This window comes from Pteronotus mesoamericanus, unplaced genomic scaffold, assembly GCF_021234165.1.
Source record: "Pteronotus mesoamericanus isolate MK-2021 breed Mesoamerican mustached bat unplaced genomic scaffold, CSHL_Meso_final contig_74, whole genome shotgun sequence".
In the NCBI taxonomy this organism is placed as follows: Eukaryota; Metazoa; Chordata; class Mammalia; order Chiroptera; family Mormoopidae; genus Pteronotus; species Pteronotus mesoamericanus.
Window position 1 is genome coordinate 15,488,129 of NW_026555247.1, and position 26,850 is coordinate 15,514,978.

A 26,850-nucleotide genomic window follows, 5' to 3' on the forward strand; every position below is an offset into this window, starting at 1 on the left:
ATACATAATTTACTGTAACCTAGATTCTTTGTTTGAATATCACTGTCCTAGAGTTAAAAATTGACTCCTTTCTTTCGTTCCTTACAAACATTACATTCAAAGTATTTGCTTCCAGTGTCCATTTTATAAGGATAGTTGCTGGTTGGGTGATTATACATGTCAATTTTTCTACCTTCACCTATATAGGAGAGCACTATTAGGAACATTTTCAAAGGAACTGAGGGACAGCCCTTTAGGTAATAGATGTTGATCCTGGAGATGATAAACTCAGTAAATATGCATGACTTTTCCAAAATTAAAACTGAGAAAATTCTGCAATGATACCTCTATGGCTATATTTGTTTCAGTGACAGTTGTCCTCAAACACTGGGTAACTGCTCAAGAAGAAAGTATTACTTTTTCATGTTGTTTCTAATGAGTCATTATCGCTATTCATTTAAAAATGGAGAGGACAGGCTGATCCAAAGACGGTGGTTGAATAGACAGAAGCTGAGTCTACTTGCTCCTGGCTCCAACCTAGCTTTTCAGCTGATTTTCGGATAACTAACCTGCACAATCAATGGAACCTTAGCAGATAGGAAGTTCTGAAGCCAAGGAGGACAGAAGATGTTTAGTACCATCTGGTATAAGTGGAAGGGGAAACATCTCATGCTTAGCTCGCGTCGCAGGTGAGAGACCAGACAGAAATCTCAGCTTTAGAGTTCCCTCCCCTCTCAGGGCAAGGGACCCTGGTTCTATGTAGGGATCCCCAACCCTAATCAGGGGCAACTTGGGAGGATCCATTGAGTCTTGAGACCCAAGCTACACACCCATAGCAAGCACTCCCACAGCTGACGTGCCAACCTCGAGAGCTCCAGATAGTGACTCGAACTACTAAAGTGACCAGGTTGCCACACCTGGGTATGTCAGAGGCACCTTCAGGCTGCAGCCAGCTACAATTGTGAGAGACACCTCGTTCCTTGGGGAGGTTGTATGTGTAAAGAGCCAGACACTGACTCAGTATTGCAGTGAGTGTACAGCATAGAGACTTTTATAAAGGAACTGAAATATGGCCGGGCAAGGACTCTATGCACAGTTGCCCTGCCAAGGGAGGCCAGGCTGAAATCACAGCAGTTGAGCTCCCCCCGCCTCTGAAATGTGGGGCCATAAGGATACTTGCAGTAATAAAAAGGGAATGGAAGACTGTTGGAGTCTCTGGTAGTGGGATGCAGTGAGGTTCCACAACACCTGCAAAAATCAGAGACTGCGATTCAGTGTGTAGTGCCTCTTGGTTTGGGCGTAAGGCTGAAGAGTTCACTATACAAGTTCAGACTAAGAGGGGAAACTAGCAGAATGGGAAAATTGGTTTTTTGATCCCATCCTGAACTTTTCTGAGTCACACCAAACCACACTAGAACACCCGGTCCTTTTCCACTGAATCCAGCTGGGCAGAGAAATCAGAAATTTTCACAACAAAGGGTTTGCTGCACCCCACCCAGCTCAGCTTGCAAGGAAACTGAGGGCTGCATGGAACCAAGAGTTCTGGACTATGTCTCCTGCAAAGGCTGTGGGCTGGGAATTAGGTGGGCAAGAGTTGAGTATCTTGGATTCTTTGCAGCCAGGCAGGCCCCCCTCCCTCCACTGAGTACAATTCTCTGGGAAGGAAAAGGTGTGCCCAACCCCCTCCTGCAGGGCTGAAGACACCATCGCCAGCCGGAAAACTCTGCAGAACAGTCCTGCCAGGTCCAAGATTCCCTCACTGGGTGCATTTCTTCTGGGGGAAGAAAGAGAAACTTAAAATGGGGACTCTCAAAATGTGAGAATTTTGGAGGATATCACTTGGGAGCAGGACAGAGACCTTAGCCTCCTACTGAGGTCTTAGATTGAGAAAGTTCAATCACCACCTATGGCCTGGTTTTGCCCCAATCCCAATAGGAAGCTGAGCCCACTTCTGTAAATGGGAAAGTTGAACGTGCCCATCCTGAACCAACAGTGAGCTCCGCTGTGGAAACAAAACCTCAAATTTCTGGCAAAGACTGAAGGGGTTGGCTCTGAATAGGGAATACTCTCCTCTCACTAAGTGCCCTACAAGACTGCAATTCCAACAAAGTAGAAACCTGCCAGCCTTATTTCAACTTTGTCTCAGCATGGTCTCAACTTACAGATCCTCTTCAAAAGGCTCTGGAGAGAAACCAGACAACCACGGGGAAGGGCAAAGAGGCTGAAAGATGGAGTCCAACCCTGGGGAGCCCCAGCTCTTATAAAGAGCTGCTGTCAGCTCCAAGTAGGAAAGAGCTGACCCTTTTACACAAATTGGCCTCTCACATGAACTGGATAGTTAACTCCTCAGAAACTATTCACTACTGGAAATAACCTGGGACAGAACATGATGAGTGGCACAGGGATACAAGAACAGACCCACCATCTTTCCTGAAGTCTGAACTCCTCCCGAGGGAGATCCAGGGGTCCCACCCTCCCAATTGCACCAAAATCCTTCAGACAGATCAGCAACTAGGCTAAGACTAATGGCAGAACTGCAGATAGAGGCAGGAGGTGATGGTAACTGCAGTGCTTTCTGTTGTTAGTTGACCCAGCCTTGGGCCTTGTGCTGATAAAAAGCCAGCAGCACAGAGCATCCAAGATGCAGCCATGCCTGAAGGAGACAGTCACAGACTGTGGATTGCGTGAAGCTTTAAATAGGCTGCCTAGGGCTAGGTGGAGAGGGCCTCTGACATTGGCTTATACCAGGTTCAGACAACACCAGAGTTGTATCCAGTCATTGTAGGGGATTTTAACACCTCACTGTCAACAATGGGTAGCTCTTCCAGACAAAAAATATTCAATAAAAACACAGTGGCATTAAACAACACTCTACCAGGAGTGCCCAGCCCACGGCTTACATGTGGCTCAGGATGACTATGAATGTGGCCCAACGCAAAATCGTAAATTTACTTAAAACCTTTTTTTTTTTTTTTTGCTCATCAGTTTTCATTAGTGTTTGTGTATTTAAATGTATGGCCCAAGACAATTCTTCTTGCAGTGTGGCCCAGAGATGCCAAAAGTTTGGACACACCTGCATGAGTCCAGATCAAATTGACTTAATTGATATTTATAGAACATTTCACTCCAAAGATGCAAAATATACATTCTTCTCAGATGCACATGGATCATTTCCAAAAATAGACCACATATATGGCAGAAAACAAGCCTCAACAAATTCAAGAAAATTTAAATCATACCAAGCATCTTCTCAGATCACAATGGCTTGAAACTAGAAACCATCCTCAAGAAAAAAAAAGACTCAAAATACATGGAAGCTAAATAATGTGTTATTATATAATGAATGGGTTAACAATGAGATCAAGGAAGAAATCAAAAAGTACCTGGAAACAAATGAAAATGGACACACAACAACCAGAACCGATGGGATACAGTGAAACAGTCCTGAGAGGGAAGTTCACAGCATTAGACGCCTACCTAAGGAAGACAGAAAAATGTGAAACAAACAATTTAACTCTACATCTGGAAGAACTAAAGGAGCAACAACAAACAAAGCCCAGACTGAGTAGAAGGAAGGAAATAATCAAGATCAGAGAAGATTAAATGACATGGAGACTAGAGAAACAATTCAAAGGAACAATGAGTCCAGGAGCTGTTTCTTTGAAAAGATAAACAAAACTGGCAAACCTTTAACCATACTCATCAAGAGAAAAAGAGAGAACACCCAAATAAAATCAGAAATAAAAGAGGAGAATTAACAACTGATACCACAGAAATACAAAGGATTGTAGAGATTACTATGAACAACTATTTAACACGAAATTGGACGTGGATGAAATGGATAAATTTCTAGAAACATACAATCTTCCAAAACTGAATCAGGAAGAAGCAGAAAACCTGAATAGACTGATTACAACTAGCAAAATTGAAGCAGTAATCAAAATACTCCTGGCATACAAAAGCACTGGACCAGATGGCTTCACAAGCAAATTTTAGCAACGATTTAAAGAAGAACTATCCCCTATCCTTCTCAAACTATTCCAAAAAATTCAAGAAGATTCCCAAAATCTTTTTATAAGGCCAGCATTATGCTAATTACAAAACCAGGTAATGACACAGCAAAGAAAGAAAATTATAGGCCAGTATCTCTGATGAATATAAATGCATCAACAAAATATTAGCAAACTGGATCCAATAATACATTAAAAAGATTATACATCACAATCTAATGGAATTTGTCCCGGGATGCAATGTGTTAAGTGTTCTCAAATCAATAAATGTGATACATCACATATACAAAATGAAAGACAAAAATCACATGATCATACCAATAGATGTGGGAAAGAATTTGATAAAAGCCAGCACTTATTTATGATTAAAAAAAAAAACTCAGCAAAGTGGGAATAGAGGAAGCATCCCTCAGCATAATAAAGGCCATATACAAAAAACTACTGCCAACATCCTACTTAATGGGCAAAACTTAAAAGTGTTTACCTTAAGATCATAGTACTGGAGGCTGTAGTCACAGTGATCAGACAATAAAAAATAAATAAAGGCTTCCATATTGGAAAGGAGTCATAACTGCAAATGACAGGATAGTATACATGGAAAACCCTGTAGTCTCCACCAAGAAACTACGCCACCTAATAGCTGATTTCAGCAGAGTAGAGGGCTACAAAGTCAATGTTCAGAAATGAATGGCATTTTTGTACACAGCCAATGAACTATCGGAAAGAGAAACTAAGAAAACAACCACATTTACTTAAGCAACAACAACAAAAAAGAACCTAGGAATAAATCTAACCAAAAATATAAAAGAACTGTATTTGGAAAACTATAAAACAGTGAAGAAAGAAATTGAGAAAAATACAAATAAATGGAAGCATATGCTGTGTTCAAGGACTGGAAGAATTAACATCATTAAAATATGTATACTACTCAAAGCAATCTGTAGATTCAACGCAATTCCTATTAAAATACTAATGGCATATTTCACAGATCTAGAACAAATATTCTAAAAATTTATGTGGAGCACAAAAAGACCCCAAATAGCCTTAGCAATCTTGAGAAAGAAGAACAAAGTTGGAGGGAATCACATACCTGATATCAAACTATATAACAAGTCCACTGTAATCAAAACAGTCTGGTACTGGTATAAGAACAGACGCATAGATCAATGGAACAGAATAGAGGGCCCAGAAATAAACCCATGTATTTATGGTCAATTAATATTTGATAAAGTGGGCATGAGAATACAATGGAGTAAAGATAGTCTTCAAAAAATGGTGTTGGGAGAACTGGATTGGTACACACAAAAAAATGAAACCACCACCAACTCACACCATATACCAGAATAAACTCAAAATGGATCAAAGACTTAAATGTAAGTTGAGATACCATAAAAATCTTAGTGGAAAACATAAGTAGTAAACTTTCAGATGTTTCCAGTAGCAATATTTTTGCTGATACATCACTTAGGGCAAGGGAAATAAAGGAAAAATACACAAATGTGGCTACAACAAATTAAAAAGCTTCTGCACAGCTAAAGAAGCCATTATCAAAATGAAAAGGGGATTGACTGTATGGGAGAACATACTTACCAAAGATACATCAGACAAGGGTTTAATCTCCAAAATATATAAAGGGCTCATACAATTCAACACCAGGAAAACAAATGATCCAATTAAAACGGGGACAAAGGACCTGAATGGATACTTCTCTAAAGAGGACATATAGATCACCTATAAACATATGAAAAAAATGCTCAACACCACTAGCCATTAGAGATGAAAATTAAAACTGCAATGAGATATCACCTCACACCTGCCAAAATGGCTATCATTAAAAAATCAACAAACAACAAGTGTTTGTAAAGATGTGCAGAAAGGGAACCCTAGTGCACTGCTGGTGGGACTTCAGACTGGTGCAGCCACTGCGGAAAACAGGATGGAATTTCCTCAAAATATTAAAAATGGAACTGCCTTTTGACCCAGTGATTCCACTACTGGGAATATACTCTGAGAATCCCAAAACACCAGTTCAAAAGAACTTATGCACCCCTATGTTCACAACAGTGCTATTTACAACAGCCAACTGCTGGAAACAGCCTAAGTGCACATCAGTAAATGAGTGGATTTAAAAACCGTGGTGCATTTACCAAATGGAATACTATGCAGCAAAAAAAAAGAAGGAATTCTTACCTTATAGAGGTAACATGGATGGACCTGGAGACAATTATTCTAAGTGAAATAAGCCAATTAATGAAAGACTAATGCTATATGATCTCACTTATAAGAGGAATCTAATGAACAAAATAAACTAATGAGCAAAACAGAACCAGAGACATGGAAACATGGAACTGACAGCTAAAGGAGGGGAGGAGGGAGGTGGGAACGATGTGAAAGGTGGTGAAGGGATTAGTCAAAGAGCATATATGAAGGACAGATGGACATGGACAATGGTGTGGGGATTGGGGGACAGGCTGGGCGGAGGGGGCAAAAGGGGAAAAATTGGGAAACTGTAATAGTGTAAATAATAAAACTTTTAAAAAAGATATTGGAACAATCCAACAAAAAAAGAAAAAAAAGTATAAATGGGTTGTTACAGAATAGTCATGGATATGTGAAGGACAACACATGGAATATAGTCAATAATAATGTAATAACTATGTATGGTGTCAGGCGGGTACTGGACTTACAGGGGTGAACACTACATATGTTATAGAAATGTCTAACCACTACGCTGTACATCTGAAATTAATATAATATCAAATGTCAACTGTAATTAAAAATTAAAAACTTTAATTAAAAAAGAAAATGAAATTATGCAATGATGAAAGAAGAAACAACAAAAGTAGATAGTCTAGGAAACTGTATCAAGTGTACATTGCTTGTAGGAAAACGAAATGGTACAGACATTCTAGAAAACAGGCAGTTTAACAAACCAAACACATACTCTGCAACACCTCAGTTGAACTCTTGGGAATTTATCCCAGAGAAATGAAAACTTACATTCACAAAAGCCCTGTACAGAAATATTTATAGCACCTTTATGTGTAATAATGCTAAACGGAAATCCGAAACCTTTCAGAAGATTAATGATTTAAAAAAAATAGTGGTACACCCATACCATGGAGTGCTTCTTAGCAATGAAAGGAGACAAACTACTGAGACACAGAACAACTTGGAAAAATCTCCAGGAAAATATACTGTAAAAAAAAAAAAAAAGCGATTTCAAAATGTTATAAACTAGGTGATTTCATTTTGAAACTACAACTTTCAGTGATTGCTGGGGTCAGGGTTGGGGGTCATGGGGGTGAAGAGGGCGTGAGAGAGGTGGGCATGGTTATAAAAGGGTAGACTCAGGGATTATCGTATTGTTGGAACTGTTTAGTATCTTGTGTATGCTAGTGGATTCACAGACTCATGCACATGCTAAGATTGTGTAGAATTTAGTACACACATGAACACACAAAGCAGTATAAGTAAAACTCAGGGTCTCTAAATAAGACTGGTGGATTATATCACTATATAAGCTGGGGGGCACACAAAAAACCTGAAATTATTTCATAGAGGGCCAGCCACTTGTAGTACAGGCTTCCTCCACTAGGTGAGTATTCTAGGAACCCCTCTGCATCAGTGTACCAGGCGGCACTGTTGTGAGAGGCTGCGTTTGGTTTCAGTGAAATTTTCTGAAGATTCTTTCAATGCATTTGCCCATTTCATGATGGGTGATTTACAAGAGTACCTACCCACGCCATGCTGAGTGTTCAGCAGTTTTTTGACCAAAACCAGCATGACCTCAATGCCGTACCTTTGCTATTCACCTGATCTCGCTCCAAGTGACTTTTCTTGGTTTCCCCTGATGAAAAAAGTCCTCAAAGGGAAACCTTTTGCCCATGTGGGAGAGGTGAAACAAAAAGTGGCAGGAGCACCAAAGGGCATCAAAGTCGACAAGTTCAAAGACTATTTTGATCAGTGGAAAAAAAGTTTCAATAGGTATATTACATCAAATGGAGAGTATTTTGAAGTTTAAACATGTAAGAAGAAATATACAATTTTTTATAAATAAAGTCCATTTTTAGGTCACCCCTCATAATTATCTTGGTGTAATATTATACTATAGTTTTGCAAAATGTTGACCATTGGTGGGAAGTGGGTACAAGGCATCTCTCTGTGATATTTCTTAAACTTCATATGAATCTATAATTATTTCAATAAATATTTCAATTAAAAAAGGGGGAATTAGAGCTGGAGCAATCTTTCTATCCTCTATCCTCTCTCTCTCTTACACACACACACACACACACACACACACACACACACACACAGGCCCCTTTCTGCTTGGAAAGCAGAATGCTTATCAGAACTAGAGCTGTTTCAGCAAGTGAGGATGAAAGCTGTGTTAAAGATGATAAATAGGAACACAGAAGGAACTCTGGTCCTTTTTTGCACTGGGACTCCCCTCACATCACCCCTAGAATTTTACATTTGGCCTTCTTTGAATGAGAGAAAAATTAATTGCTGCTTGTTTAAAAAATAAACAGAATATGACAAGTGCTAATAAGGCAGCACAGACAGTATACACTTCTCATTACACCCGACTTCATTTTATGTCCCCTGGTAGTGTTCTGACTCATTAAAAATACCATTTGCCCCTAAACTAGTTCTCAAAAGTCTAAATATGTGCATAAAAAAATACACATATAAAACACCTATTCCTCCACAATAGCATCATCTTCTGATGGTTATATATAGTCTCTGTAATAGGAGGGCCTGTACCCATTTGACAGGGAGTTCCAGGTTCTTTATCACAAATAATCTCAGCCAACAATTAGTTCTTGTGGTCTGCAGTGAGTGTTTTAATCTACTGGACTGTAAGGCACTCTTTATAATAAAACACTTTATAATGTTTGGCTTATATTATTCCTTTTTATTTAAATATTCTGAGGTTCCCAAATCCTCGGGTTGTTGTAATTTAAACTATACCATGTTTCAAATTAATCCTTTGTTTTACATGAAGAGACTATTAAATTGTGTTATGATTGAAATTCATCCTGGTTAGTATATTGGAAAAAGAATGGGTGAAGGAAATAAGTCCCTACGGTTGTATTCTACTCTAGTGCCATGGGCCTGAGACTCTCTCTAAAGAATATTATTTTTCTGAACTGTTTTAGAAATAATTGAATAGGCTCTAGGACATCTCTACACTCTATAGATGCAGACGATACTTCAGAATTCCTATGTTTATGCCAATTGTATCTATTAAGAAAGAGAAAGAAGTGAAAATGACTTTGAAAAAGTAGTATTTAAATTTTTAGTTTTCAGAAACTGACACATACATCACACATAATGACTCATTTAATCATCACAATAACCATGTAAAACAGACACCATTTACCCTCCCCCTTTCGCATCTGTTGGGAGACTTTTTGAAGTGTTAATTGATTTATTTCATTTGCATTTTTGAGTGTGTAATGGTCCTGTCTCCGTCAACTGAGGATATGTTTACTGATTTGAGAGAGAGAGGACGAGGGAGAGAGAAAGAAAAGGAGAGAGAGAGATAGAAAGAAACATCAATGTGAGAGGGAAACATGGATTGGTTGCCTCCTGTATGTGCCCTGTCTTGTGATCAAACCCACAAGCTCAGGTATGTGCCCTGACCGTGGATTAGACCTGCAACCTTTTGGGTATATGGAATGATACTCCAACCAACTAGGCCACCTGGCCAGGGCTGTATTTTTATAATTTAAATTATGCTGTATTTCAAATTAATCATTTGGTTTACATGAAGAGACTATTGAAATGTGTTATGGTCAAAATTTATTCTGGTTAATGGGTAGGAAAATGAATGGGTGAAGGAAGTAAGTCCCTACCTCTCCCTTGGCCAGCTGTCTTTGGCTGTAGTGCCATGGGCCTGAGGCTCTTTCTAAAGAATATTGTTTTTCTGAATTGTTTTATAGATAACTGAATAGACTTTAAGACACCCCTATGCTCTGTAGATATCAATGGTACTTTGGAATTTGTATGTTTATGCCAATTGTATTTATTGAGGAAAAGAAAGAGGCGACAATGACTTTAAAAAAAGAAAAAAATAGTATTTAAATTCTTAGTTGTCAGAAACTGATATATATATCCCATGTATCGACTCACTTAATCATCACAATAGTCATGTGAAATAGATATCATTTACCCTCCCCACTTCATATTTCTAGGGAGACTTTCTGAAATGTTAACTTATAACCTTCATTGGCATTTTTGTGTGTATAATTGACATTCTCTTCAATAAAGATGTTGGGAAAACTACTCAGCAACATGCAAAAGAATGAAACTGGATCACTGTCTTACATCATACACAAAAATTAACTCATCATAGATTAAAGACCTGAATATAAGACCTGAAACCATAAAACTCCTAAAAGAAAACATAAATGGTAAACTCCCTGACATCGGTTCTGTCAATGTGTTTTTGAATTTGACACCAAAAGCAAAAATGAAAAAGGAAAAATAAACAAGTGAGACTACCTCAGACTAAAAAGCTTCTGCGCAACAAAAGAAACCATAAAAAAAATGAGAAACTACTGAGTGGGAGAAAGCGGTTAACGGCCAAAATGTATAAAGAACTTATACTACTCTATAGCAAAACAAGCAAACAAACTACCACCAATGGTTCTGAATAGACGTTTTTCCAAATAAGACATACAGGTGGCCAAAAGGTACATGAATAGATGTACAGGAAAATGAAAATCAAAACCACAGTGAGATATCACCTCACACCTATTAAAATGGTTATCATCAAAGAGACAAGAGATTATAAATGCAGGCAAAATGCACTGTTGGTGGAAATGTGAATTATTGCAGCTAATATGAAAAACAATATAGAGATTCTTCAAAAAATTAAAAATAAAACTATCACATAACTCAGGAATTTCACTTCTGGGTATTTAGCCAAAGAAAACAAAACCACTAACTCACAAAGATATATGCATTCCCCGTGTTTATTTCAATATTATTTGCAATAACCAAGATATGAAAACAGCCTAAATGCTCATTAATAGATGAATGGATAACAAACAGTGAAGTATATGTATATACTCAGCCATCTAAAAGAATGAAATCTTGCCATTTGTGAAAACATGAATGGCCCTTGAGAGCATTATGCTAAGTGAAATAAGCCTGGCAGGGAAAGACAAATACCATATGGTCTCACTTATATGTGGAATCTAAAAGGTAAAAAAAAGGCTCATAGATACAGAGGACAGATTGGTGGTTGCCAGAGGCAGAGGGTGGGTGGTAGGCTGAAATAAGTAAAGGAAATCAAAAGATACAAGCTTCCAGTTACAAAATAAATAAGTTACGGGATACAATGTACAGTATGGAGACCATAGTTAATAATACTTTATTGCATATTTGAAAGTTGCTAAAAAAATAGCACTTAAAAGTTCCAATCACAAGAGAAAATTCTGCAACTATGTATGGTTACAGGTTTAACAAGACACATTGTGATGATTATTTCACATTATATATACAAATAATGAATCATTATGTTGTTCACCTAAAACTAGTATAATGTTGTATGTCAATTATACCTTAATAAATTTAAAACAAAAATAAAAAAATCCATAAATCCCTTATTATCCATTATGAAGTTGTTCAATATATATAAAAAATAGCTGGAAGGCATAAAAGATAATATCTTAAAATCAAACTTTCACTCAAAACATATTATATATAATTATTTTCTAAACTTCTTTGGCAGCTTGAGCTCTATGATAAGACAAGGATGCTCTCTTTAAGTATGGGTCTAGTAATGGACATTGCAAGGGGTTGAACCCTCTGTAATACGCCTTTCTCTGATTTCCAGTTTCAATTGTTTTAAAGTAGAATGAGAAGTTAGTCATTATTTGTGAAGCAATACGGGCAGCATATAACTCTAAGTTTTCTTACTTTTTCCCTATTTTTCCCAGTTGTTTTTAGTGATTCACATTTATTTTGAGTCTTTGTAAGGCACTGAATTTAAGTTCTTGTGCTCATTTCATCAGTTTGTGAAATATTTAAATCAAATTCTTATATAGTAATAAATGAAACTAGCACAAAAGGCATGAGAAGAACATAAGCAATGGTATGCATATAACTTATGTGTACAAATAACCAGTATCTTTAGGGTAGACTACCATGAATGAGTCTTCCCAGAACCTGGGAATCAGTATGTTGAAGACAGAAGAGAGGTTTTTGGTTAATTCATTTGTTAGTGATGCTCTCTTAAGAGAGATTTTATTATATTTTCAAGCCAAATACATCTAATTTTACAGTTTGGTAACAGTTCTCTCACTTTAAAGTGACTTCGAATATCACTGTACCAGTTAAATTGATTCATTTTAAAATTTTAAATCTAGAGGGATATATATTTCCCTTATAGAAAAGTTCTATTAAACACATTACTTTTATACTATATGTATTGACACAAACATAATGCAAATAAGCTAAAGAGTACTTAATTCATAACACCTACTTAATTAAGTAGAAAGCCATTTATAATGAAATGGACATAAAGATTGTTACTATGAGGATAGATCTGGTTTAAGAGAAATTTTTTTCTCATTATAGAAGATAAGCATATCTTCTTGCTATCTTATTAATCTTATTAATTATGAATTTGTGATAAATTCTCCTTTAACAGTTCAAAATAATGGCATTCTACCCTTGTTTAGATTACTTCTAATTCTAAATCTATTCCAAATTAGTAAGAACAAACAAATCAGCAAATGAATTGTTTTGTAATGGTAGCTCTTATAGGGAAAAATGAGCTAAAACAAATATAGCAAAATTCCATTCTTGACCTCAGGTAAACACCAATGAGCATGTAGGTAGAGACTAGTAGGAGAACAATGACCCATATCTGTAATACAAACAAACCTTTGATATTAGATTTGAAATTATCATGTAATTAGGTCAGCTGGTTACAGCACTGTACTAATATGGCCAAGCTAGACAGGAAATACTCACATGGGCCACTCAGCTTTGCCCCATGTCCCTAGGTTAAACCCTTAAAACCCTGCAAACCCTCCAGCCATCTGGCAACTGCTCTTAGGTTCACTGAAAACCAAAAGGAAGGCTGCCCCTGGCCCTCCTCAGGCCTGAAAGTATCCTCCCACCCACCCACCCTCCCCCACACCCAACACCAACAACAAAACAATTCAAAAAATATTGACCACTTTTATTTTAATGACTACTATCTTAATATCTAATGCCAAGACACGTATAGCCAAGTAATATTTTACTGAAAACATGCTATAAGTAAAAAAAGAAAGAGGAAGGAAGGAAAGGAGGGAGGAAGGGAGGAAGGAAGGGTACTACTAACTACAAAAATGCGAGCTCTCTGCCTTTAAGACAGGTTATTTCTTCTTCTTATCAAAATTAAGCCCCCAACTTCATAAACTTATTTCTGAATCTCCTTCTCAACCTTCTGGTGTTCTAACAGTTCCAAACACTTGAAAAATCTGTAGCTGTGAGAATAACTACCACAAATGAATCCTTGATTAAAATTAGGAAGAGTGGAACATAAGAGCCTATTGAATAAATCTCATAGAGAGAGAAGGGAAGAAAATCAAAATAAAGATTTTCCTTTTTTCTACAGAGAAGGAAAAATTATTTCCAGCTCTTTCTAATACCTTAACTGAAAAAGATCTACCAATTACTTTTTCCCTATATTCTACTCCCCAAATATTATGCAGGTGTTCTTTAAAATGAATAATATATATTAAAATAATTATTTAAAAATAAAATTATAGAATGGTTATTACTAATAAATGAGGAATTAAAATAAATGTTGTATTTTGTTATAACTTCTTCTACATATTGTTTTCAAAAATACCTAAATGTATATTAATGTAATTATATGGATAATAATCTCTTTTGATACGTGTTCTCATTTGTCTTTACACTCTCATGAAAAACCTAAAACAGCAGGCTGTTTTGTATTTTATTTAGGAGATAGATGGAATATAAGAAAACAAATGTTTAAAATTAAAACACAAAGAGAAAAAAGTGACTCATTTATATATATATCATTAAATATTTCAAATAATTTGTTAAAAATTATATATTACTAAATTATGAATATCTCATCAAAATGATAAAAATGAGAATATACTAGGATGAAAGAATATTTAAATTGTTTCCAGCTGTACCTTAAACCAAAAGTAACCAAATTTTCTTTTTAAAGAGTTTACTTGTATAAACTGCACAATGCTTTTGGAAAATTAATACTAAAAGACTACGTATTAGTTTTATTTTGCTATATGACCGATCATGACAAATTGGGTGGCTTAAAACATCACAACGTTATTAGCTCACAATTTCTGTGGGTCAGAAGTCCAACACATTTCAACTGGGTCCTCTGCTCAGGTTCTCATATAGTTAAAATGAATGTGCCAGGCCAATTGCATTTTTAGTTGTAAGCTCAGCTAGGAAGCATCCACTTCCAAGCTTCCCTGGGTTGCTGCAGAATTAATTCCCTTGTGGTTGTAGGACTTGGTCTCCACTGTTTTGCTGGCTGTCGGCAAAGCCTGCTCTCACCTCCTGGAGGTTGCTGTCAGCTCATAACCACATGCCTCTCCACCTGGATCTCAGCAACAGAGAACCTTCCTTGCATTGAATCTATCTCAGGTTTTTGGTTTTTTTTTTTAATTTACTTATTTTCTAGAGGAAGGTGATGAAAGGGAGAAAGAGGGGGGAGAAACATCAATGTGTGGTTACCTCTCACACAACCCCCCTACTGGGGACCTGGCCAGCAACCCAGGCATATGCCCTGTCTGGGAATCGAACCTGTGACACTTTAGTTCATAGGCCTGTCCTCAATACATTGAGCCACACCAGGCAGGGTTGAATCTAACTCAGACTTTGAAACCCCATGACTTCTGCTAGGAGCTAGGAAAAAAGCTCTCTCTTCAAAGGCCAGTGTGATTAAGTCACACCCACCTGAATAAAAACCTTTTCTTAGAGTCAACTGTACCATATAATATAACAGAACTATGGGTGTTATAGCTCATCATAGTCACAGGGAAGGGTATTACAAAAGCATGAGGGTTCTTTGGGCGTCATGGGAGTTACTGTAGAATTCCTTCCTACCACAAAGTATACAATTATAGGGAAGAGCCTTAGTGGCAGAGATAGATGGGTGGGCATAAAATCAAAGTAAGAATAAGAAACAACTTGGGATAAGATTTAAAACATTGTCTTAAAGGATAAACTTCATGTGTTAAGAAATTTTTGAATTGAAAATCACTTTACTTTGAAGGTCAGTGCTTGATTAAATATTCTATATAGAATTCTCCACTTGGGTTTTTAGAAGGATTTCTTTGGGAAGTCTTTATCATTGCAGATGTAGTAACAACTAAGAGGTCAAAAATTGTTTCTCCTCAAGTCCAAAAGAAAAAGTTCCATTTATTACAAGATGACTTGGTCCATATATATTGAATAACAGGAACTATTTAAGTCATCTAATTCATATTCTGCAACAAAAGCCACTGAGAGACATCAAATCTCTACCTTATAAGACCTAAATCATGACATTTCTAAATCACTTTTGGTAGCTGCCACACCCTACAGAATGAAGTCCAAACTTTTTAAAATGGCAGTAGAGACTTCCAATAATTTTCCCCCAGCCTAATCTTCCAACCTCATTTTCCACTGTACCCTATACTTCAGCTCTTCTTAACTGTACAGCACCCCCTGAATATTCCTTTGATGTAATCTCTCTCCTCCTACCAACATCAAATGTGTATAATTGTGTTATGGATGTGACAGACTTGTACGGCTTAGATATAATTGTAACATTGTGTTAGTTATGTACAGAGGCACCCCTGGTAATAGAGGAGGTGATATCTTAGGTGAAGTGTAAGGTCTGAACCACAATGTTCTATTGTGAAGCAATACTGTACTATGAATTAGAGAAACTGTCTCCAAATTGGCATATGTGTATCCAAGGGAATGCCCAAGATGACCTATTGAGGTGAAGAAGTAAATACTAAAATTTATATTTATATATATTTTAATATTATCTCTAAATGTTTATATTTTGAGTATGTTTTATAAAGTGTTAAGTATTCATATAATAATATATGTATATAACATAAAAAATCACACATATTGGGGAGATGATTAATTTTTTAAATAATTGGCTTGCATTATTTAAAAAGTCCGGAGACCAAAGCAAGGATTTTGAAAACCAAATGAAATGGTTTAGCTTCCCAACTCTAAGACTTTAAGGTTGTGTGACTTTATGAAGTCACCTTACCTAAATGACAACTTCCTAAAGTGTATAATATAAAGCACTAATACTACAGAAATATTGTGGACATTAAAGAGGACCTTTTGTTTAAAGTGACTAGTCCAATCCTTAACCTACAGTAAGACTTGATAAATTTAAGGCATCATAATACTATTATTATTAATTGTGCTACATTTAATACGTACAATTACCTAAAGAAGTCTACTTATTGAAGAAATCTAGATGAGGAGCAAGGTCACCACCAGTTTCTTAGCCTTAAAAAGGGGCCACCTTTGTGTCGTATTAGTGGGATTATTCAATAGTGCAACTGCTATGGAAACGGGATGGGAGCTTCTCAAAAAATGTAAAGATAGAACTTCCACATGACTCAGCCATTCAGCTTATTGGTATATATCCCAAAGAATTGAAAGGAGGCTCTTGAAAGGATATTTGCACACCCATATTCATAGCAGCACTATTTACATTAGCCAAGAGGTACAAGCAACCCAAATGCCCATCGACAGATGAATGGATAAACAAAATGTGGTATATGCAATACAATGACATATTATTCAACCTTAAAAAGTAAGGAAATTCTGTTACATGCTATAATATAAATGAATCTTGAGGACACTATGATAAGGGAGATAAATCAGTCACAAAAAGACAGACCCATTTACATGAAATATCTAAAGTCATATTCATAGAAACAGACAGTAGAATGTGGTTACCAGGTGCCAAAGGGAGGGAGAAAAGAAAATTATTGTTTAATGGGTGTAGAGTTTCAGTTTTGCAATACAAAAAAGTCTGGAGATCTGTTGTACACACAATGTGTATAGTATACTTTATACTATTGAACTGTAAACTTAAAAATGGTTAAGATGGGATATTTTATGTTGTGCTTTTAACCACGATTTAGATAAAGAAACAAATTAATTTTTTTTAAACAGAGTGCCCAGTGTGCCTATGAAACTAGCTGTTGTGCTGTGGTAAGAAGGTCCCATGCATGTAATATCAGGCTGTGGAGTCTTTTTCAATTATTCCATTGATACTGAGCACCAGGGATGCGCCAGATATCAGAGACCAAATTCCTTCCTTCAAAACAAGTTTTGGAAAAATTGCCAAATTATCAAGCAATGGACATATTGTATGATATGGTTTGATAAGAATATGATAGATTCAACATCTATTAAGTTTGTTGAATCAACAGTATTCTGTTGAGTATAAAGAAGGAGAAGAAGGGAAAAATAAAAAATGTCACACATATTTTTGGCTTGAATAGGTGAGCAAATTCTGTTCCATCCATGTAGAAAGGAAATTTAATTAAGAGGTGTCAACTCGGAGGATCCAGGATGCGGGAATAGAAATAAGAAAACTTCATTTTTGAAAATATTTAGTTTGAGGTGCTTTCAAGTACCTTGATGGAAACATCCAGTAGAAACCTCCAAAACACAAATCTGAAACTCAGAAGGTATGTATTTAGTCACCAGTACATACAAATGACTGTAAACATGGGTACAACCACTCAGTAAGAAAAGGAATTCAGAACACACCTTAGTGAAACGATTTAATTTCAAGGATAAAGAACTAAATTTATGAAATTTGATAAAACAGGTTTGCCTCTGAATTTTCAGAATGAGCAAAATATCTCCAATGTTCCGGTGGAAACAGTGAAAGAAAGGAATTATCTCTAGTTAAATTGTCCTTTACATTGAAAAGGCAAATGCCAAATATTTTCAACTGCATATTCACAGCAGCACAAACTTCAAAGAATAGTACATATAAAGCATTCCTTAGGTTAAAAAAATATTATCAGCCCTGGCCTGGTGGCTCAGTTGTTTGGAGCATTGTCTCCGTAAGCCAAGAGGTTGCTGGTTGGATCCCTGGTCAGGGCACATACCTAGGTTGTGGGTTCCACCACTGGTCTGGGTTTGTGTGGGCGGCAGCAAATCAATGTCTCTCTCTCTCCCCCCGCCCCCCACCCCGCACCCTTCTGTCTCTCCTCTCCCTCCCTCCCTTCCTCCCTCTCTCTCTCTCTAAAAAAATCAATAAATGTATCCTCATATAAGGATTTAAAAAAATTATCAGGAATAACAGTCTTTCAAGTGATGAATCAAATTAAAGAATTCAGAAGTAAGGAAACCCAGGCAAAATAATGAATGATAAGCACTAAAATATGGCAAAGAAAAAATAATAAGGACCAAATTATGTACTATAACATAAATATAAAGAACCTTGACAGTAAAAACCAATAATATATGATATAATGAATATAATAAATACCATAAATATAAAACAATTATAATATTAACAGGAAGTAACAAAGACATGGGAAGTGAAATAGGCCTATCTACCATTGGATAAAGTCAATGATATGTATTAAATTGAAATCTGTAGTTAAAATAATTCAAGCTCTTCATATCTTTATCTTTTCTATTAACTCTAGAAATAAATACCTCTGAGAAGAAGCATTTATCTATTAGTAATTTTTTGAATTTCATGTATTCTATTTTTTTCTACATTTTGGTAACATTATATTTTATTCTTACTTGAATTAACATATAATTATCATCTCAGTTTTGGAAAATTATTTCTTCCTGTCCACATCAATCATTATATCTAATCTTTTGGTGTAAATGTTTAGAGAGACATCTATAATAATGTTCATAATTAGCTAATGATGGTTATATCTAGGTGGGGGATTTAGTGTGACTTTTAAACTTTTTCTTTTATTTTCATTCAGATATTTTAAGTAATAGGAATGTACCACTTTTACAAAAACAAGGTCATTTTTATTTTCTAAAAATGGGGTAGACAGAAAAAAAGTATCTAAATAATACATAGATAAATATATATATATTGTATTTTAACTGTAACAGTGTGACTTTTGAGTTTATAACATATGCTCAATTATAATTATACCATGGTGTTCTTGCTTTGTTAATAATACTTAGAACAGCTTCCATTTTTTAGCACTTACTATGTGCTAGGCATATGCTATATGCTTATTAACTATGATTATTAATTCTTATTCAAAGCTAGTTAGACCAATATTATTACTGACATTTACAAAGAGAAACTGCATCTTTAGTAAGAAACTCCCCTTAACTCACAGCTCCAGTAAATATCATATCCATGATTTAAATCTTGCTCTAAAATCTATACCCTGCCATCTCTGTTGCTCAAAGTTTATTTTATCTTGTTATCCCAGGATTATGAAAATGAATGTACCCTAAAACATATTAGATCCACTTTAATCTTTCCCAGGTAGGTATAACGAGTCTTAGCAAACACAACAGCTATTAGGGAAAGGTCTTTCTGCTCTTCACACAGGATTGAAACTCTTAGAATCCTGCTGCCACTTCCCGGTATTCATCTTTCCTCTCTCCTATGCAGAAAGTCTAGAGTATAAAACCTTCAGAAGTAGAATGTTAGCTGGCTCAGGAAGTTTATAGGCAGAACATAGGAGTGCTGAATCTTGCCCCTCCTCCCTACTGTGTTTGCTAGTAAGACAAGAAACCAAAGGAAAAGTCAAGAATTGGTATCATAGGAAATAAGTGTGGGATAGTCTTCGTATATTAACAGGGTCTGATTTCCTACTTATATTCAGGGTAATTATATCTATAAGCCTTTTGACCTTTAATTCCCACGCCAAACTGGCCTCTAGTTAAAGGTGCCCACTATTGCCTGAGAGCCTTATATAGGCGTGGTGCTAGGGACTTATCATACATGACCTATTCCGCAGAGCAACTCATAAGGAGCCACTAAAGTCAGCTAATATTTTACATTGCTGAGATTCATACTTGGGATCTTTTGACTCCAAAGACCTAGCCTATATAGACAGTGTCTCAAAATACTTTAAATAAAGCAGAAAATGCATAAGCTATTAATAGCAATGCCCACTGCGAGAAAGTATTAGGATACAAGCAAAATTTTTCTTATGCCTCAGTGACTACAATTATGGTTTGTCTCTGTTGCAGATACAAAGTATCCTAATATATAGCTGATGTTGTTCCTCAGCTCTGTTTTCTGAAAGTTCGGCAGCATCCAGATTGAGGCCTAATACGTGTGATGTGTGGTCAGACATGAAGTTATAAATGCATACGGACTCCTTATGAGGCATTTTTCCTCAACCCAATGTATCATAAATAATTTATAACTAAAACGATAGGGAACTAAAAAAACAAAACCCCCAGTAACTGTTTATGAACCCGTTCATGAATATTTATTCTAATCACTGTAATCAATTAGTAGTATATACTGCAAGAACAATATGAAATCTGAGGCTACATATTGCAGGACTGAATAAATCATCATTTTTAAGTGACATGTGAAAGATAATGCATTTTCCTTTCTGGATGAAAAATTCATTTCATGTTCCCCAGTGGAATAAATATAAGAAAAATAATTCATGAAAGGCAAAAATGAGATCTAAGTGTCTGTGCCTATAAATACAGGTAAAGAAAAGCATCAGTCTCTTATTATTTGATTTTACAGTTTGGTTATTCATTATCCTGTTTGTATAAGACTGAAAAACAAATAAGAAGAGTTTACCAAATTCCCTAATGTTTTATGTAGTGTAGTGGGCCTTCTAAAAATACACAATAATGCATTAATCATATGACTAATGGAAAGCTTTAATTAATTTTCTAGTTATTTTCTAAGTTTACCTTTCATAATATCAAGTGACATAATGTGTTTAATTTCTGTGATGTTTCAACTAATTGTTGCCAGAAAAAAAATATCAATCAAGATGAAAAGCTTCTAAAAACAAACTAAACTAGAACTATCAAAGATATAAAAGAGAGTAACCAGAGTAATGTTAATTTAAAATGATCACTGATTAAACTTTGTTATAAACAATGTCAGACATTTGCTGTATCTTTTAGAGAATGGTTATAAGTTATTCATCGTTTCATTCCTCTAAATTTCTGACCCCTTTAGTGAAAGAACATATAAAAATAAAAGTTGGTAGTACGGAAAAAAACTTAGATGCCACGCTCAATGTGCATATGTATGCATGATGCACGTGCACTCCTGAGAGCACGCGCAAACAGGTCCCATGCTAGAGCTAAAATGGCTGAGTTGCAGGATGTTGTTGCTAGGTGACCAAACAGTATCTCCTCAGCCACAGAGTTATCTAAACAGTGACAGCTATGCCCCCTCAGCTTTAGGCATGACCAGGACAAATATTAAAGGTGTTTCTTTTATCTTTTTCAGTAGTCTACATTTTTATTAAGAGCCAGCTGCTCCTTGCTTGATTTTATCATCAGTTAAATTTAGGTTTTAGGGGAGGTGTATTTGCAAAGTTACATCGATTCTTTTGGGAAATAAGAGATAGAACCTAGCTTTTTTCAGACTAAAAGATACTGTTTCAATTAAGTGTGTGTGGCATGTCTACTCTCTTCTAGTATGACCTCCCAGTTGCTATCAGTCTCCCTTTCTTTCATTAAACCCAAGTAGTTAATTAGCTGCAGCCTGTCCTCTTCCCTTCCCTCTTTCCCTTTTCTCAGTAGTAATGATGTCTAATTATCAACAGGAGTGGGTTACTGCAACATCAGGTGCAAATCTCTCTCACTGACAGCAAACCTAGCTTCAAATAGCTAGACTGATTCTTACTCTACTTGAAAATACTATTCAAATACCACATTTTATTCAACCAATAAAGGCAAACACATTTGCCTTTAAAGGAAAAAGAAAATACATTTTCTGATTCTCTGGTGATTGTGCTCCTGATATTATAAAGAAGAGTCAACATCTTTTTAAGGAAAGAATAATTTGAGATGTGGGGAAACAGGATAAAAAGGGATCTTTTATTTATTTTTTAACTTGTTGAAATGATGATTGGCTGTCTCCGAGAGAGGAGGAGCCTATAATTCTATGTCAGGAGCAGCATAAAAATTTCATAAAGAGCAATAGAAGAGTTCATGAATTAAAAACCTCTTCACCATTTCAAAACAGGCTTGAATGAAGAGCAGAGCTCTTAAATACTACATAGAAACCATTATCTAAGAATATCACTTGATGGATTACATTTTCTCCCATAAATATGTGGAAGCTTTACTGAAAAGAAAAAAAAATGTGTTCCTTTATTACTAGACCTGGAGTTGTTACTCTATATTAGATGTATTAGCAATAATTCTTCAACAACTCTGCATTACTTTTTTGAATGAAAATATGGGTATCTGAGTATAGAATGCTTTTTTGAATTACTGACATCCATGTTTATCTTAGTACCTCTATAACCATTACAGGATTTATATTATTTAGAATTTTTAAATTTATGTTTTAAAAGGGCACATCTATTTATACATAGTGGATGTAACCAAATCCATGCAACTATAAATTTATTAGCCCAATACACAGGTGAAGCTATTGGACATATAAACAGAGGGACTTAAGTTTAACATGAAAGAAATGAAAAACAAACTTCCCAGGCTAGCAATATTCTTAAAACATACAATATTACTATTTAGGTAAATACACCTTAAAATTATTTTGTTCATTTAATTAGCCCAAAATTGCCCAAAGAAAAAATGCATCCTTATGTTCTGAATTCTAATTTTGTCTAACAATAAGTTATTTTTTAAAAATCAGGTTCTTAATGTGACTCTCGATACAAATGAATCAAAGCAGTTCGTTGGCTACAACAGACTTCTCTGGCTCATCCAAATGTAAATAAATCTCAGTTCTAATCTATGCCCATCTAGTCCTCATCACTTAGTAAAGCAAGACAGTAATCTCACCATTGTCTTTAGCCATGCCACATGTTAAAGGAGAAGGCTGCATTTGTAAATTTACCTCCTAGAAACCTTACAACAAGAGTTCATTTTTAAAAAACAAGACAACTTTTATGTTTCATTTCACCTTTATTTCCATGTCCCATATACATTCCAAAACAAATATACTTCCGTCAAACAACGACATCTAATTAATCTCTTGAAACCATATATCATTTTCCAAACCTAAAAGAATCCTCCCATTAATCCTTTGAGAAAACTTTCATGCAGATATGTCCAATTTAATATACCTCCGTTTGAGATAGAATAGCTTTCAAGACACCTCTTTTCTAGCATCCTCCAGGACTAAATACTGCAAGGGAAACAGTTGCCAGTAGGGAGGGAGGAAAAGGAGCAAATGTTCTAGAAACCCCAAAGCCAGGCAAAAATGCAAAGGATGCCAAATGCCCTCCCCCACCGCTACTCCAGGCGAGTACCCACCGTAGCATGATGAAGAAAGAAGTCTCACGGATCTGATCTGAAATCCTACTTGTAGCCCACAGTTCCCATCTTCTTAAAAAGGAAATTGACGCTGCCACCGCTCCCCTCTGCTTTGTGAGGCTGAGATATGCTGGGCTCTTAATGTCTGTACCTTGCAGCGCCTGGGCTTAGAGCTTTGTGGCTATGAGACTAGTGCCATGCCAGAACGAGAAACAAATAGATGCACCATTTGATTGCGCCCAAACCCATCTCTCTTTGTTGTTTATCATACAGCGATGGCTTTATTTGTGAAAGGAGAAGTGAGGACTGGAATGGGGGAAGGGAGGAGTAATCTCCGGGATCTTATCTTACAATCTTAATAGTCAGGGCAAGATCTCTGGCAGTGATCAAGGCGATCGGCCAGCCGGTGTCTCCCGGGCGGCTGTCTAACAATAAAACCTGATAGTGTGTGTGTATGGGTGGGGGGTGGGGGGGGGAATCCCCACATTCATGACTAGCGCCACATTCGGTCTTTGTACCAATAAGGAGACACTGTAGACTATCGATCAGAATCGTCTATTATGAGAGCGTGCGGCTGGGGGTTCCAGCGTGGCCTTTCTGCGCGGTGGCGAAGGCGGGACACGCGCCGGGCGCCCAGCGAAGGACATGGGACAATGGCCCAGCACGAGGACGAGAGACGCCGCCCGACCCGGGGTTGGAAGCTCAGGCAGCTAGTCCAGGAGCCAGGAGGCGAGGAGCGCGGCGGTCTCTGGAGGTGCGCTGCCGCTTTAAAATAAAGGACCACAAAGACTCCACGGTGGGGGAAACGCGCCTGGCTAATGAGAGTGGGGACGACTTGGGGAGGGGGTTGAGGAGGGTGGGGGCACACGAGCCAACGATGGCTCACGGCTCCCGCTTTCTCCCCCTCTCTCTCCCCTCCCCGCTGGGCTGCTCCCGCAGACAAATAACGGAGGAAGGCGAGTCACTCACCGTGGTCTTGACCGGCACGTAGAGCACTTGCTTGGCGCCGCCACCGCCTCCGCGGATCTCGTCCGGCTGGCCCAGCTGGAAGCCCTTCGATTTAACCCAGAATTTAAATTTGGCGTTGTCCGTGGAGCTTGACTCGGAGCCGTTGAGGAGCTGGACGATCCGCTCGTATTTTTTACGGGTCACCGTCTTGGTCTTGCCTGAGTCCCCGTAAGTCCTGAGGCACCAGTCCTGGAACTGGCGGTACATGTCGCGCTCGCTCTCCATGTTCCCTGCGCCCGGCGGTCGGCCGGATGCTCCCAGCGCACTTCGCACCTGTTCACCCCGGGCTCATGAAAAATGCAGCCCCCGCCACGATGCAGGGACGCGAGGTCCCGGCCGCCGCCGGAGCCTGTCTCGGGTGGGAGAAGGAATGGAGAGGGGAGGAGGGTCCGGTTGGGCACCCGCAATCAATGCCCTATGCTAGCAAGTCTCTGGTTCATTCGTAATTGCGACGGATGTCTTAGACCCTTTTCTCGTCCTCTTAGAGATGGGTCTCTAAAATTGTGACTAGGACCATCCCAACAGCATCTAGCCCACAGGAGCTGGGTTTTGAATAATTAAAATCTCATTCCTTGGTTTATTAAAAATTCCAATATTGACTTCGGGTGGTCCCTTGACGCCTTGCCCCTGGGTTGTGTCCTGGGCAGGGCAGGTGGAGCGCAGCGCCGCCTCCCCGCGCGCGCCTCTAAATCTCCCCAGCCGCTGGCCCCGCGGTCCAAGAGCGAGGGCTGCGCCTCTGTCTAAAACAGCCGCCGGCCCAGCGCCTTGGAGCCCCGGAGCCCCGGGTCCCCGGGCTCTCCTTCCTCTAGGGTCCTGTTCCGCTTCGGCCTTCCCTGCGTGGGGGCGTTAAGGGACTAGAGAGAGAGAAAGTTCTTACCTGTCATGTTGTTAAGCCTATCAAATCCTGCTACACAGGAAATATTTTTAAATGTATTTTTAAAACGGCTTAAAATGTCATTTCTTCAGAGGCATTTAGGCTAAATCCCAGCCCCGCAGGTAGGTTCCAGGAGTTAAGTCCCAGAATTAGAAAAAGCATTCATGGAGATTTGGCCATAGTTCCATAGGATAGACAGTGGTACCCCAAACAGATCTCCGTTCCAGGGAGATGTGGGTAAACGAAAGCAGGCCGCTGGAGGCAGGTCTCCCGGATAATGATGGGGTCCTCAGACAGGACTCCTCTGGTTTCTGCTGAACTGGGTACGGAGAAAGAAGTAAGTTTATGATACAGATGCTTAAAGCCCTTTGCATGAAATTAAAATAGAGAGAGAGATCATTTCCCCCTTGCTTGGTTACAGTTTGCAGTTCACACAGGAGGTTTCGGGTGTCTATTTTCCCCCTGCCACGTCATGGACACCCCCTCCACTGCTCAGAGTAGCCAAATATGAGTTCCTCTGGACGATTTTCTCAAGCGAATGAAATCAGCGGTTCTTCCATTCAGGATTTCCATCCGTCTGTTAAAGACCTTTAAACAGGGGAGTTCCCATCCTCCGCGCGTTGCGATTGCGGTCGCTCCTCTTTATTCTACTCTCTGCGGAGGCCCGCGCCCGTCCCGGGAGATGGCTCTGCCAGGAAGGCGGCCCGACCAGTGCCCGGCTCCTGGTCCGCGTCCTAGCCCACCTTCGCCCCTTGTCGTCGTCTCCAAGAGGAAAGCCCCGAATGGGAACGTTGAGTGTTTGTACCCACTGCGCCGCAGCCGGTCCGGCACTTGCAAAATGGTCAGTGGCTCCTGCTCGGCCAGGCTGAGTGTGTGCGTGTGTGTGAGCAAGGGAGCGAGGGTGTGCGGTGCGCGGGGGGTGCGCTGTGTGTGCGCGCGTCTCCCGGAAGGTCTCGCGGCGGCTAGAGCCGGGACTGACAGCCCGGGCAGAGCGCGAGCAGCTCCACACACTAAACCTCTCGCCTCTCCCCTCACCCCCACCCCTCCCACTCCCCTCTCCTCCCACCCCACCTCCCCGGCCCCTTCCAAGCTCTCTGATTGGTCAGTGGGACAAAAGTTTCTGTGGAGACGGCTGGGCGCTGACGTCACGGGCAGAATTGTCCCATTTAGGGATCCCGGGGGTAGTGCGCATGCTGCAGGCTGCAGGTTAGAGGCCGGAGGAGGTAGCAGCGGGCCGGGCGGCAGCCAGGTGGCGGAAAGGAGCACTCAGCATCCAGGTGGGGGGACGACTCCAGCAGGGTTTCCATGGAGATTCCTCTGGGTCTAGCCTAAAAACAGCAGATCAGCTGACACCATTAGCTCAGGACCTAATTACTGCTTATTGGAGCAACAAATGAAGGAGAGGGCCAGCTGCAAAGGAAGAGTTTTTATCCACCCCCCCCCCCCAACACACCCCCCTTCTCCTCCTTTCTCCCCTCTCTTGAGTCCCGGGTGAATTCT

The 26,850-nt window shown here is 38.5% G+C and overlaps 1 protein-coding gene across 3 annotated transcripts in view; it reads right to left on the reverse strand.

The window, feature by feature from the left end:
- Positions 1-25,370, reverse strand: part of NOL4 (nucleolar protein 4) — a 293,679-nt gene extending 268,309 nt beyond the window's left edge. For 2 of the 3 annotated variants that reach the window (XM_054583511.1, XM_054583510.1), the window contains exon 1: positions 24,438-25,370. In XM_054583511.1, coding sequence (XP_054439486.1) covers positions 24,438-24,701 — 264 coding nt within the window. In that variant the 5' untranslated portion in view covers positions 24,702-25,370. Of the gene's footprint in view, positions 1-23,468; positions 23,512-24,437 lie in introns of those variants that run through there. The other variant, XM_054583512.1, reaches the window with a different exon arrangement.
- Positions 25,371-26,850: the final 1,480 nt, after the last annotated feature.